The sequence below is a fragment of the Mandrillus leucophaeus genome, unplaced genomic scaffold (assembly GCF_000951045.1).
Source record: "Mandrillus leucophaeus isolate KB7577 unplaced genomic scaffold, Mleu.le_1.0 Scaffold443, whole genome shotgun sequence".
NCBI classification, from domain to species: domain Eukaryota; kingdom Metazoa; phylum Chordata; class Mammalia; order Primates; family Cercopithecidae; genus Mandrillus; species Mandrillus leucophaeus.
This window is the reverse complement of record NW_012104732.1, coordinates 1,545,498-1,560,997: the sequence shown is the minus strand read 5'-3', so window position 1 is coordinate 1,560,997 and position 15,500 is coordinate 1,545,498. Positions and strand designations below refer to the sequence as shown.

General features: G+C 42.1%; 1 protein-coding gene across 3 annotated transcripts in view; it reads left to right on the top strand.

Annotated features, from left to right (window-relative positions):
* The window catches only part of ARHGAP26 (Rho GTPase activating protein 26), a 488,449-nt gene that overhangs the window by 373,582 nt on the left and 99,367 nt on the right, over window positions 1-15,500 (top strand). For all 3 annotated transcript variants that reach the window (XM_011994161.1, XM_011994160.1, XM_011994158.1), the window contains exon 18: window positions 11,107-11,266. In XM_011994161.1, the coding sequence (XP_011849551.1) occupies window positions 11,107-11,266 (160 nt within the window). The remainder of the gene's footprint in view (window positions 1-11,106; window positions 11,267-15,500) is intronic.

Below are 15,500 nucleotides of genomic sequence, written 5' to 3'. Positions count from 1 at the left end.
GTTAAGCAATCTATGGAATTTCAGCATTTAAGTCTTAGTTGAGGCCTTTCTGAGTCTACAGAGAGGATGACTAATACTGTGTTACCCGTCTGATCAGAATTTTCTAATTGCTTTTCATCTCACTCAGTGAAGAACAAAGCTTTTACAGTGACCTGCAAAGTTTTCCAGGATTTGCCACCCCCAAGTCCATTACGTCTCTGATTTTTCCTGATATTTGGCCCCTTGCTCTCTGGGCTCCAGGTACACTGGCATTACCAGCATGCCACACAGGTACTTGCCCCAAGGTGTTTGTACCTGCTGTTTCCTCTGCCTGTAGCTCTCTTCCCAGATGTCCTCATGGCTTGTCAAGACATGCTTTCTCCATGAGCCTTCCTAGACCAGCAGTCTAAAGCTACAGACCTTTCCTCTATACTCCCCAGCCCTTTCATGCTGGCTGTTTCACCATACCGCCATCTATTTTCTTTGCTTATAAAACCCGACCTACTCCAAAAGAATGTACGCTTCTCTAAATCAGGAAACTGGAGGAGTCTGTCTTGTTCACCAGTATATCTCCAGCACTTAAAGCAGTCCCTGACACACAGTGGGTGCTAAAAAATTGTTGGTAATTGAAAAATAGATGTTACCGTTTTGGCCTCTGTGCTGGGTCACCTTGCACTTTCTTCCTTGGGTGGAAAGTCCCAAAGCAATGTCTCCATGGCTTGCTTGACTTTGGGACAATGCTGGCTTAAAGGTGATAGGTTGGGTGGTTGAAGGAAATGTCACCAACAACAGGAACCAGCATTTGCAGCACTTGGTGACACCAGGCTGGCATACACATGTGCAACTTTTACACCTCCTCTATTTACCCTCTGGCACCTTTTTCTAGATGTGAGAACTAATCAATAAATCAATGATAATGAATATGAAAGCATTTTTATGAACTATAAAATGTTTTGCAAATGTTAATTACGTTGGACTTTAGAATGAATTGTTATGTAATTCGAAATAGTTAAGTAATTTTCCAGGAAGAAAGGCTTTCTGAGTCAGCTTCTCTGCACGTCTTTTTATATGTGAATGCTGCTCTTCCCCATCTGCGCCCTATGGACTGGGACCAAGAATACAGCTACGAGCTGAAGCCTAAACTGTCCAGGATGAGATAGGTGAAAGCTAATCAGTTAACGCCTGGGTCTAAGGAATGTGTTTTCCCTGTGCATAAGACTTCTCAAATCCCAGGTAGCTGAGACAGTGTAGGGCAAATAAAATGCAGGTTGGCCTGTTTAATCTCTAAATAGCTAATTTTGAAAAACTTAGGCAGCTTACAGCAAAAGTATCATTCTTGTTGGGTTCTAGTAATTCCCATGACCCAGATTAGTTTATTTACCAATAGAAAAGCTTAGGGATTTTATACTGTTGGTGAACATGGATGAACCTAAGAGTCTTGTTTGCTTTCAAATTATCCTTGTAAAAATAATCAGGTTCTTCTTTGCCCCATGATCTCCTTAAGGTTAGGCCATATAGAAAAGAAGAGAAGCAAATGAGATAAAATGGCAGGATATATATATTGTCTTTCTCTCTCTCTCTCCTTCTTTCTCTCTCTTTCTCTTTCTCTATCTCTATCTCTATCTCTATCTCTATCTCTATCTCTATCTCTATCTCTGTCTCTATCTCTGCCTCATACTAGAGCATTTAAGAACAGTAGCTCTGAAATCAGACTGCAGACTTTTTGGTCTCAAATTCTAGATGTGTGACCCTAGACAGATTTCTGAATTTGTCTGAGCCCCAGCCTCTCCATTTGGGATAGTAATGGAATTTCCCTCCTCGGGTTACTTTAAAGATCACATGAGGTAATTGATGGAGTGGTTATCCCTGGCTCACAGTAAGTGCTCAGGTCATGTTAGTTGTGTTACTGTTGATGGAAATCCTAGTAATAATCAAAGACAGGCAGGAAGTAAAGGAATTTCAGAAATGGATAAACAAAAGGAGAGATAGGAGACACCGTCTTAGAGAGCTATTAAATGTACTGAAAGGATCCTAGTATAGTAGTGTGAGCTCATGCTGTATTATACAATGCATATTAGATAATGCATGTAATAATTATTAGAGCTTGTAAATATTTTTTGGCTGCTATACCTTCCAGATTGACCAGGAAGAGACGCCTAGTGCATGATATGCTGTCTGTGTCAGGATGAGCTGCTGTAGCCAACCACGCCCCCCACTGTCCCCAGCTTGGCAAAGGCTCTAAGACAGTATGACATGTTTAACCCAGGCACCTAGTGCAGCTGAGCCTTGACACACTTAGAAGAAGGTGGCCTCCCAAAGCATCCACGTGTTCTTTTGTTTTCCATTCAACACATGATATGCAAACTCCTAGGCACTGGCATGTGGCAGTGAGAGAGGCTGATGACATCCCTGTTCACTTGGAGCTCTGCTAAGTAGGGGAGACAGAAAATGTCAATTCCATGAATGGTGGTGATATATTTATAATTCAATAAGTACCAGGAAAGAGAATTGAAGAATTAGAATTATAGTAAGGGACCTGACCTAGAGTGAGGTGTCCAGAAAGACCACTTTGAGGAAAAGTGGCAAGGAGGACAGAGCCAAGTCAAGAGGGAGAGGGACTACAGAGTGGCCCAGGAATGGGGATCAGCATTAGGAAGGAAGGAACTGAGGCCTAAAGAGAATTTTAGCTCAGAGTTGGAAGAGTACAGGGACTGGGTAGAGGAGGGCCTTGAGAGGTTAGCTGGATCCTGTAGGTCCTTTGCCAAGGATTTTCTTTAAAAAAATATATTTTTGTTGTTATTGTAAAGTACATATAATGTAAACTCTACTACCTTGACTATTTTTAAGTGTACAGTTCAGTGGTGGTGTACAATCACCAACACCATCCATCTCCATAACTAATCTTGTAAAACTGAAACTCTATATCCATTAAACAAAAGCTCCTGATTCCCCTTTCATCCAGCCCCTGGCAACCACCATTCTACTTTTCAACTCTGTGCATTTGACTACTCTAAGTACCTCATATCAGTAGAATCACACAACATTTGTCTGTCTGTGACTGACTTATTTCACCTAACGCAATATTCCCAAGATTCATCCATGTCGTAGTATATGCTAGAATTTCCTTCCTCTTTAAGGCTGAATAATATTCTGTTGTTTGTATGTAACACATTTTGCTTATCCATTCATCCATCAATAGACATTTGGGTTCTTCTGCATTTTAACTATTGTGAATAATACTGCAATAAAAATGGGTGTATAATTACTTCTTTGAGACCCCACTTTCAATTATTTTACGCATATACCCTGAAGTGAAATTGCTGGATCATACGGTAATTGAGTCTAATTTTTTGAGGAGCTACCATACTGGATGCTAAAGAGTTTCAAGTTGAAATTTAGAACAGTCAGAAGCCTTTGGTAGATTTTAAATAGGGAATGGAGTTGAATTAGAGAAGACTAGTGGAAATAGAGCTAGTTACACACTCAGATTTTAGAATACCTCTGCATTAGATTGCAAGCGATATGCAAAGAGGTATCTTGTCTTTTTAAAAATTTCCCCAAATCCCTTTTCCTTTTCTCTAAACCATTTTCAATACCAAGTGGGCCTCTGTTAGTGGGGGTTAAAGTGGGCCTAAGTAATACTGAGCTGTAGTTAACATCTCAGCAGCTTTGTTTACCCATCTGAAATGTAGCCAGCAGAGAACACTTTGCTGGTTATTCACAGAGCTTTGACATCCTTGAATGAAAGCAGTTCAGCCTGGATGAATACATGTATGGCCATAATTATCTTCTTTTTGGACTACAGAACCCATTTGGGCTATTTTTCCTTCTTTTTTTTTCTTTTAATTTCTCCTCTCTCAATCTTACAGTGCTCACTCTTTCATTATTAGGAACGAGCTCTGACTGTGCCAGCCAGCTATAAATGGAATGCCATCATATTTGAGAGTAGTTCATCATTTTCATAATTTTGTCAAGTGTCCACTGCAAGAAGGAGGAAGAAACAGTGTTTAGTCCAGTATCACTCCCATAGGCATAAGTGCTCTCCTTCTCTTCTTTGTTTTTACTTCTTCCAATTTAGTGATTTGTGAAGTGAATGAGGGAGAGGCCCACTTTTTCCTATTATAACCACGGATTTTTCCCCTACAGTGACTTCATTTTGGGTTGAATTTTCTGAGGAAGAAGAATGCCTTTTTAGCGTAGGTTGGACTTGCCCTGGTGGTGTGGGAGCAGGAGAAAGCTGGGGTTGAGAGTATGGACTCTGCAGACTTCATTCCCCTCCTGGCTTTGCCCTTCATTAGCTGTGTAACCTCGAGTCAATTACTTACCTTCTCAGTGCTTCTCTTTCCTCATTTGTAAAGTGGTAATGATAGTGGTACCTGCCTGCCTCAGACGGTTCTCCCGTTAGGAGGCACTGTGTAGAGGTACCCACCGTGAGCACTCTATTAATTATTCCAAGCTTCCTGTCTGGCTGCTCACTAGATAACCATTCCCAGGAAGATGTTAAATGTGGTTGGTGAGCCAGGCCTCAGTCAGTACACAGAGCAATTTTTCTGATACCCTCATTCTGGTGCCACCACTGGGGCAGTCCAGCAACCTGTGTCCATGGCCCTGACGGGTGTTCTCGACAGAGGCCTCCTCAGTGCTGTTTGCAGCAGTCCTGCCTCACCGAGTCCGGGTAGTATCCAGGCAACACAGGGTCTGACTTGGTAGAAAACATGCAGTGAGTGGCGGTGGGGATTCCCTCCACCATCCCCTGTTATATACTAAGGATGGAGTTGAGGCTGGTGAAAAGAACCAAATTAACAACCCTGGAAACCAAACTTGTCTGGTTAGCCACAAAACAGTGTTGTTCCAGCAGCTTCATTTCCAGCTAATCCTCTTCAGCCCTAGAGCTTGGAGCTTCCCTGAGAGGGTAGTAGAGAGGAGGGTGATATTGACTGCAGCTTAGGTACCCACCCACTTACCTATAATATTTTCAGAATTGGTCATCTCAGGCCTACCCCAGCACCTGCCTGTGTTCTGCAGAAGGTGCACTCTAAGGTCATGATCCAGTCCCTAGTCCTAAGGTATTTGTGAACAGGGGAGCAGCTGGTGTAGAAATGTCCCATGGGATTGACCATGACATATCTCTCAGAGGAGAGAGCTCGGTTTGGCCTCCAGTGGTCGGTGGAGTGCTCAGAACTGTTCTTTGGAGGGTGGTGGGCTTTATATGGTGGGGGAGAACTTGCCAGGCAGGCTAGGGGCATGATGATGTTGGTGTCATGAAGGCAGAGTGACTTTGGTGGCTTTGCTTTGGCTCCATGTGAGGCTTTCAGCCTGTTGTACTGGAAGTGCTTATAGGGAAGTGATAGAAAATAAGTACAATGGCCAAGTGTAGTGGCTCATGCCTGTAGTCCCAGCACTTGGGAGGCCGAGGCGGGTGGATCACCTGAGGTCAGGAGTTCGAGACCAGCCTGGTCAATATGATGAAACTCCGTCTCTGCTAAAAATACAAAAGTTAGCAAGGTGTGGTGATACGCACCTGTAATCCCAGCTACTCTGGAGGCTGAGGTAGGAGAATTGCTTGAACCTGGGAGGCGGACGTTGTAGTGAGCTGAGATCACGGCATTGCGCTCCAGCATGGGCAACAAGAGTGAAACTTCATCTCAAAAAACAACAACAACAACAACAAAAGAAAGAAAAGAAGCACTGTTATGATTTCAGGTTTTCTATAGATTCAAAGTATTTCATAACTTTTTTTTACACAAAAGAATGAAAAGAGGAGAAATACAAATAGGTAGGGTATAGAAGTCTTTGAAATATAAGTGGAGAAGATGCAACCTCTTTCCCCAAGCAGAAGCAGGCCACTAGGGGTTCCTGGACAGGATACCAAGTGAAACTACCAACTAACAATGTGGCTTTAAATTGGCACTTGCTGCTGCTGCTACCACTTTCGTCAGAACTACCTCGACAGCCACCATGACAAGAGCAGATGTCATTTATTAAGTCATTATTTCATGCCAAGGGATTTACCTGCAGAATCATACTTAATCAGCCTTTCAAGTTTACAAGCTACAAGCTACGTATTATTGCCCCAGTTTTATATGTGAGGGAACAGGGTTAGAGAGGCCAGGTAACTTGCCTGCTGCCATCCAGCTGGTAATGTCCGTCTGACTCCAACTACTGTGCTATGATCTCCCTTAGCTTTATTGTCCAGACTTGCAAATTGGAGAGAATGTTTGCACTTTATACCTCTATAGCAGTGTTTCTCAAATAGTAGTTCATGGCATATAAGTGGCTCATGAAAACAATGTATTGGATAAACATAGAATCGAATAGGATAGGATAGGAATAGAAAATATCAGAATGTGTCATACTTACTATGCCTGAAAACTTTTGTTTCTGATATGGTGTAGGGGTGTGTGCCTGTCTGTTTATGTATGTGTGTATTGCTTGGTAAAATATACTTCCTACCTTGGGTCATTGTCAGAAAGTTTGAGCGCTACTGTTGTAGAGTTATTATGTAGGTCAGATAAACATAAAAAGTTGTAGAACTTTTTTAAACAGTCTAAAACGCTCTGTAAGCCTAAGTTCCTGTTTAATATTGGATGCTGAAGCAAACAAGTAAGGGATGGTGGGTAAGTGGGATGGGCTGTTGCTCCACCCCTCCAACCCATGGCACACTGCAAATCTGTCACTACATTGTATCCAGTGGAGCCAGTACTCCTCTTTGATATTTTTCAACACAGCCCTCTAGGCCTCAAGATGAAACTTATCTGCAACCCCTACAATAAGCTTATGTATTGTTGGAATACTTTAGGACCAGTCTGGTGTTTTAAAGTACTACTTAGCACTTATAGAGCTCTGGGTCTTGTTTAAACTCTAGGAAAACAGATGTGATCCCTTTGACAACCTGGGGGTCTCTGCCTTACAAGCCCCACAAGGGTTGGCTACTGTCTATGCCCGTCATAATGCTCCCTCTGCCACCCTCCTCACCACCATCTTTATCTGGAAGTGATTTACCTCCTTCTGCCTCTCAAAGGATATCAGACCAAAACAGCATCTCCATCTATTTCCCCTTAAAGCAAAGGTGGCAAGAGTCCCCTCTGCCAAGGCCATGTCCATGGAACATGCTCTTTCCTCATTGATTCCAGTTCATGTGGGAACTGCCTGGAACATGGGGTACATATACCTCCCCACCCCCAACAACTGCCCTAAAGTCATGCCCCTCAGGAGATCCACTGCTTCTCAGTGGATGCAGCCATTCTGATGATCACAGAAGAAACTGGGTCTCTCCCAAGTGAATGTCACATGCAAAACCTTTTCTCTGTAGCATCCAGAGGAAGCCTATAGAATTGGCAGTTCTTTCAAAAGACGTTATAGCCCGTGGACGTAGGGATCTGAAAGGCATGCGTCACAGACTCCTTCACTGCAGTGTGAAGTGTACAAGAAACTTCCCTGTGTAGATTTTAAGTCAAGACTCAACATGACATTCGGAGCCGTGTGAGGAGGAACTCAGATAGCTCAATTTAAAAAAACAGCAGGTTCTCTGGGTTTTATAGACCTTGCTAATGAACGAGTCCCGTGGCCCCTGCTGGACCGGCTCCCCAGTGCTCTGCCAGCCTGTTTCTCACACATCTGTAAATTCATCCAGCTATAATGGATGGCTGGTGCCTGCAGAGGCTGAGGTCTAGGCCTTTCTGTCCGGGATACATAGAGATCTCAAGCCATTAATAATTCATTCTGAAGTAATGAACATAGCTGTACCAAGTTGTGAGCAGTAATAATCAAGTGACAGATCAATTTATTACTTCAGTGTGCCGAAAGATAATGGTCATTAATAATGAAAGGTGTAGCTACGCCCTCCCCCCAAAAAAAAGTTTCCTAAGACTTGGATCAATGTGTCTTTTAAGTTCTAAAATAACATTGCTGGGTAACCTCAAGCTTATTTATATTCAGAGTTGCTAATCCAGAATTACAATATCTTTTTTCCAAATGCCTTTGGGCACTGGGGCCTGCAAATCAGAGTAATTATTACTCATTAATTAAGTCTAAGAAGTGGAACTAGCTCAATACTTTAAAAAGGGAGGTTGGGGGATAGTTGAGATACATTCCCCAAAAATCATCAACAATAATTTGAAGTTTAATGAGTAAGTAGCTGGGTTGGGAATAATGGTTTTAGGCCTACTCAGAAACTCCCCTCATCTTTTAATGCCTCAGTGAATGCTCATTGTGCATCTCCTGTGCCAAGCAGTGTGCTCAGCACTGGTGCTACCAAATGAGATACCATACTTCCTCTTCTCAGGCCTTGGTAGGGATGACAACACTGTAATAAATGCAGGAACAGGCCAACACTTCTGCCTTTTTTGGGAATAGAAGATTGGAGAAAGGTGAGAGGAAGGTACAGAAAGGAATGGGCCATTTGAGCTGAGCCTTGCATATTAGCAGTTTGCCAAGCAAAGAAAGCAGCAAAAGAACATTCCAGGCAGAGGAATGATATGGACAAAGGCAGAGAGGTATGGAAGTGGAATGAGAGTGAAAAGTGGATTAGTATGATAATTACCACATATCCCATGCATTATCACATTTAATCTGTACAACATTCACATGAAGTAGGTATGTTATTCACCTAACCTCTTCTTTTTTTTAAAGATGAGGAACCCAAAGCTTAGAAATATTGAGTCACTCTGCCCAGGGACCAAGAGCTGGGAAGTGGCACAGGAAGGCTTAGCGGTGATTTGAGGAAAGGTATGCTGTTTTATAAGAGTTCAGACTTTGTGTTAAAAATAGTCGGGTAGGCCAGGCACAGTGGCTCATGCCTACAATCCCAGCACTTGGGGAGGCCAAGCTGGGAGGGTCACTTGAGACTAGGAGTTCAAGACCAGCCTAGGCAACATAGCAAGACTCTGTCTCTACAGAAAAATTTAAAAACTATCCAGGTGTGGTGGTGGTAGCTACTCAGGAGGCTGAGGCAGGAAGACCTCTTGAGCCCAGGAATGTGAGGGTGCAGTGAACTATGATCATGCCACTGCACTCCAGCCTGGATGACAGAGAAAGGCCTTGTTTGTTTAAAAAAAAAAAAAAAAGAAGAAGAAGAAGAAAGAAAGAAAAACAGTGGGGCCCATGACAGGTTTACAGTCATCATTATCAGAACAATTAAACAATAAAAGCATTGCTAACCATTCACATATGCCATGCTGTTGTGTTCTCGCCAGGGGAGGTTTGAGAGCTGAGTTTTAGGTGGAGCTGCTGATAGCAGGGAGGATAAAGCTGAAGTTAGAGGTTCTTGGGTCAGGAACCCTAGTTAGGAGGCTGTTGCTTTAGTCAGATGTAGTGTGGAGAAGCCTGACAGGGAAAAATGATTATCATCCAAACCATGTTATTTTTATACTGGTCTACAATTTGAAGGTACTTTCATAAAAAAAAATAGCTTGTTGATTCACTTGCACACGGGACTTTTGTGACAAGAGGGTAAGTTTAATGACTTAGCTCTTTTGGGAGGGGAAGTACAAGGACTTAGAATTCCCTTCCCACACAGAGGAGCTGATGTTGAAAGTAGTGATGTTAAAAGCAGCTTGTAAATACACATACTTGCCGACTGACTGATGCACAGAACCAAAGTTTCTCCCCCTTGCCAGGTCAGAATTTGACTATCTGCATTAACTTCGTCAGACTGGAAATGTGATGTGATTCTGGGTAGAATGGAAAACATAAGTAAAACCAGGAGACTTGGCAAGAACTAAGAAAATGTTTATAAAATATTCTTTATGTGGACCAGAAACAGGCCACTCTGCCTGCTGCAGGTGTTGCTTAGCAATCAAAAAGCAAATCCTCTTTCTAACTGGGCTGTGCCACAGTTAAAGTTTCATAAACCTAACCATGCTCTGCCCACCTTTAGAGGAGAAAGTTAAACTCTTAGCCCTAAAAAAATTATAGAAAAATACACATCTGCTAATAAAATTGGTTGATACAGTATTTCAATAAAGACTCAGTTTAAAAACCAGCACTTAAGGCAGTATAATCTCTTTTCTTCCTTAAAAAAAAAAAAAGTGTATACCAGAGAAACAGTGAGAAACACTGCAGGCATTTATAGAATTGTGTGAAAAAGTACTCCATATAAATAGCACTAAATGCTAGGGAGGTAGGTCTGTGCAAATGCCTATCTCTACCCAATTTGTCTCTAGTTTCAAGTTAGTAATGAATAGCTTCCTTCTTGTAACAGGTGATTTAGGAAAGTTCTTGATATTTTCTCAACAAAACCGAATGGCATTAACTTTTAACTTATTTGTTGCCAGTAGATGATTTATATGTTTTTATACATGGGGCCAGCAAGTGAACAATTGAGTTTTATTGCTGTGTCCTGGTGGCCTGCGTATGGTGTTCAGATACATCTTTTGAGTAGTTGTTTATTCAAAAATATGCCTATGTCTTTAGCAAATTACTCAGACCTAGCAACTGTTGACCCTGTGTGTTTGTTAGACTTTGAGTATGTGACAATATAAACACAGCCATATAGATGAATGTACACTAGTGCATTTTTATTTCTGTTTATGCCACATTTCACTTAATGTGCACCACATTTCACTTAATGTGAGCCACATGTTTAATCTGATCAGCCTTTAATACTTTAAATCTAAAGTGCAGAATTTCCTTACTTGGTTTTAAATATCCAGATCTGCCCGTTTAAAAAATTATGTCTATTTTGTGCTTATGTTTGCAAATGTATTAAAGCCATCAAGAGGTTTTCCATTTGCCATGGAGAAAAATGCAAATGATTGCAGTTTAAGCAGCTGCCAAGTACATAAATTGTAATTAAGAGGGATTAGCAGTTACCTGGACTTGCAAAACAGGGATTCAGATGTTCAAAGGTTAGTAATTTGGCAGATAGTTGCTTTGGTTGGTTGGTTGTTCTAGGCAAAATGGAAATGATAAAGAGTGTCATATCCTGAAATAGCAAATTAACCTGGATGCTGAAGATTTCTGAAATGTGGTAGATTTTCTGACTCCTGTGGCATCTGATGATGTCCCAAGTTCTGGCTCCTACAGGTGAGGAGTCTGTAGATAGGAAGATAGGAAGGGTACAGGGAGGTTGGTATCTCTGTGTACACAATTTCTCTCACTGGTACCTTTTCTTTTCCTTCCTTCCAGTGTTGCTAACAACCACAAGCAGAATTTGATGACGGTGGCAAACCTTGGCGTAGTGTTTGGACCCACTCTGCTGAGGCCTCAGGAAGAAACAGTAGCAGCCATCATGGACATCAAATTTCAGAACATTGTCATTGAGATCCTAATCGAAAACCATGAAAAGGTAATATGTAATTGATCACTTGCAGTGAAGAATGTACTTGGGGGGAAGCTGCATTGGAATTGACCTTCAGAGTTGACTCAGATTTGCATTGCCATCGCTCTTACACTGTCACGATGATGAAGTTGCTGGTGCTGGTAGTGATGGTGGTGATGGTGGTGATGATAACGTAAGGGTGGTGGTAAAGGTGTCAACCGTGGTAGTTACGACGACAACAGCAGTGGTTATGGTGGCGGCAGTGGTGGGTAAAATTGATTGAGCATTCTGTGCCAGGAACTGTGTTAAATACTTTATATATATATTGTTATTTTATCCTCACAACAATTCAATGAAGGAAGTACTCTTATGAGCCTCGTTTTGGAAACACCTTTTGCCCATTTCTTACTTGATTGTTTTCTTACGAATTTTATGAGTTTTTTAAATTTAGGGATATTGAACTTTCTTCACTTGTGTTGCAAATATTTTTACCTATAGTTTGCCTTTCAATTTTATAAATGGGGTTGTATTTTTTATACAGTTTGTGTGCGTGTGTTTTTATGGTCTGTCTTTTCTTTTGGGGAATTGGGGTTCCTAGTCTTTCTGTTGAAGGTTTTCCTCATCCCCCAATTTGAAGAATGTTCATGCAGAGCTGCCCTTATGAAACTGGGGAGGGGACATAAAGCTTCAGTCCTCTGACCCACTTCATTGCTCTTACGCACACATCCCTATGAAGCTTCTCGGAACTTGTGCAGGGTTCCCTAAAACACCATTTGGCAGCAACAAATCTGGATCCTAATAAAAAATGCTGTTCCTCTTAAATAGAAACTTTGCCTAGAATGGCAAATTAATCATGCACAGTAACTCCAGAATCTGACCATGCCTCACCACCTACACTGATAATGTTGTAAGCCACCACTACCTCTTGTCTGACTATTTACAAGAGCCTCCTAATTTGTTTCTTCTACCCTTGGCCTGTCAATTCTGGTATCAGTCACCAGAATGAGACTTTTTAAAATGTTAAGTCAGATAGTATCAATTGTCTGCTAAGAACCATCCAGTGGCTTCCCATTTCATACATTCACCCACATAGTCTCTGTCCTCTTACTGTTACTATCTGATCTCATCTCCTGCATCTCTCCTATAGCCATCTTGTTTCTGCCTTGCCGTTTCTTGGATACCTCAGGCACATTCTTACTTCAGGCCTTCGCAGTTGCTATTCCCAGTGGCTGGAACACTGTTCTTCCGTAAAACCACATGGCATATTTCCTCACTTCCTTCAAGTGTACTAAGTGAATCCTACCTGGATCTCTCTGTTTGAAATTACAATCCCAACCTCCACCATTCCCTTTTCCTTTTATTCCATGTTGTCTATTTTCATATATCAAAAGACAAAATCACAACAAGTTTAAAGATATTAGCTGACTTTTATTTGAGATTCTAGAATTGGGCAGTACCTCGTTCTGTAAAATAGAATGAGTGTTCCAGTAAGCCGAGCAGAGGAGGTTGGCTTTATAGACAGAAAAGGGCTAAAGAAGAGAACAAAAAGCAGATTAATTGTTTTAAAGTTACTTTCCTTGTAAAAGTTAAAGCAGAGGGGACTTCCTTATGTGCTGACTAAAACTGGCCTGCCTGGGGATTTGCCTGTTATCTCTCCCCTCATTTATTGGAAGGTCAGACAAACAACTTATTTTTGGTCTGACGGCGGAGAACTTCAGCAGGAGTGACTGCATTTTGGTTTGGTCTCTTGAGCCTAGGGCAGGAGCTCAGTCCAAACCAATGGCCTCCTGTAAATTTTATTTAACACATGGGACTTCACAAATTATACAGCATATAATAAAATTTTCTTAATGATTAGATCCATTGGCTTTCTGACCTCTCCAAGCATGTGTGCTTCAGGAAAGCAGGGACGTTGTGTTTTGTTCCTCGGTAGACACTAGTACATTGGTTTTGGGTGAATGTGGCAGCCAACCTCCAACATGGCTCCCAGCGATTCTGTCCACCAGTCTTCATTCCCTTGTGTAGCCCCCTCCACCTCTGAATAGAGCTAGCCTATGTGATCAATAGAATATTGCCAAAGCCACGGTATATGACTTCTGAGAACAGTACATGTACGTTACTCTGGGAAGGTCGTCCTTCATATTCATAGGATTTGCTGTCTTTGTGAAAGCAACTGGAATAAGCCATCTTGACTCCTTTTTCAGTGTAACTTCAGGCCTAGCCCAGTATAAAGCAAGGAAATATTCTCTCAGTCTTTTTTGGAAGTCTATGGTGTTCACCTCACAGCAATTCTAAGCATCCATGGCTATGCTCTGGCCTCTGGCTTTCTGGCGACAATACTTTGTATAAACTCCCTGCCAATAGAACTTAACTTTAGCCATCAAATCCAGAGCAATTTTACGTCCTCAGAAGGATGTTGTCAGAGACTTACTCTTTAAAATCCACAGTGTTGGCCAGGCACGATGGTTCACACCCGTAATCCCAGTGTTTTGGGAGGCTAAGGTGGGAGGATCATTTGAGGCCAAGAGTTTGAGACCAGCCTGGGCAAAATAGCAAGACCTCCATCTCTACAAAAAATAAAAATGAAAAATCAGCTGGATGTGGTGGCACATGCCTATAGCCCTAGCTATGGGAGGTTGAGGTGGGAACTTAAGCTTAGGAGTTCAAGGTTACAGTGAGCTACGATTGCACCACTGCACTCCAGCCTGGGTGACAATGAGATCCTGCATCTAAAATAAATAAATAAAATGTTTTAAAACATAAAAATTCATAGTACGTAAGGTCTTCGTTAATATTTACCAAGCATTTCCTTAGACTTGGCTTTAATTTTCTATAATAGAAACATACACAGACACAGACACAGACACACACACACACACACACACACACACACACAGATGTCTAGGGGTGACTATTCTTCTGTCTAGTCTTTAGTGTCAGAAGTTAAACAAAATCCTGAAACCCCACTTGAAGAAATGCTTTCCAGCAGCACCTTTTCATATGAAACAAGCTTGCTTGAAACAAGCCCCACTGCAGGGCTGAAGTATATATCCCCCTTAGCGACTGGCATAGTATTCTCTCATGTTAACATTTTATATAAGGTACTTTGTGCTTCGGAATAATCATTAGGAGGGCTCTAGGAATAAATGGAGCATGGTGCTGAAAAGAAGGTGTGGAAACCCAGGCATCTAGCCATTGGAGCCACTCCATTGACAGAGAGATGGAGAGAGCCATAAGATGCCTGTTTTAATTTTCTATTGCTATGTAGCAAATCATCTCCAAACCTAGTGACTTAAAATAGCAATTATTTTATTACTCTCAATTCTGTGAGTCAGAAATTTGGGAAGGGCTCATGTGTGCCCCTTGTGGCATCAGCTGGGGTGGTTTGACTGGGACTGGAGGGTCCAAGGTGTCCTCACTCCACACAGCTGGGACTTTGGTACTAGCTGTGGACCAGAATGCCTTGATCCTCCTCCACAAGACCCCCTGTCTCCAGGTGCTGTCCCATCATTCAGGAGTCCAGCTCCAACTTCCAAGAGAGTAAACACAGAAACAGCAAGCGCTGTTAAGGCTTAGGCCTGGAACAAAGTATCATTTCTGTCACATTTTGTTGGCCAAAGCAAGTCACAAGTCCAGCCAGATTCAAGGCGGGGGGAGCGAGAAGCCGCCTCTGGGTGGGAGGAACAATGTATGCACAACGGCGTGGGAGGATTGTTGACCGTTATCTTTGCAGGGGATCTACGGTACCCAGCAAGTTTGCATTTAGTTCCCTTTAGGAATGACTCTGCTTTCTTATCAGCGGCTTGTGCTGAGCTTGGGTAGCAACCCAGTGTTTTTATGGAGAGTGCTTTACCACCTTTTCTCTGCAATGCCGCTTTTTATTCAACCAGGGGCCTCAGGCGTCTGGTGGTAGTGACAGTTTTAGCCCTTAAATGCCCTTTGTGAGCCTGGGTGTGGAGAACCAACTCATAAATATCTAAAATTGGAAAAACATTGGCATTAAAGAAAAAGGAAAGAGAAGTGGGTAATTCAGTTTCTTTAACCTGGTAAAACACCTCTTTTTCAATAGAAGGTAAGAGACCTCTGTGTTCTAACTAGCTAAGGCATACAATCTTTTCTGTCTTTGCCTGCGTGTCTTTCTCTTGTTTTCCAAGGGTTAACACTAGACATTCAGCCGAGGGTTAATAGTGAACATGGTCTCCTTTATTTTGTCACTCACATCCACACGCCTTCAAGATAGTACCTGCAAGTCTAGAAACAC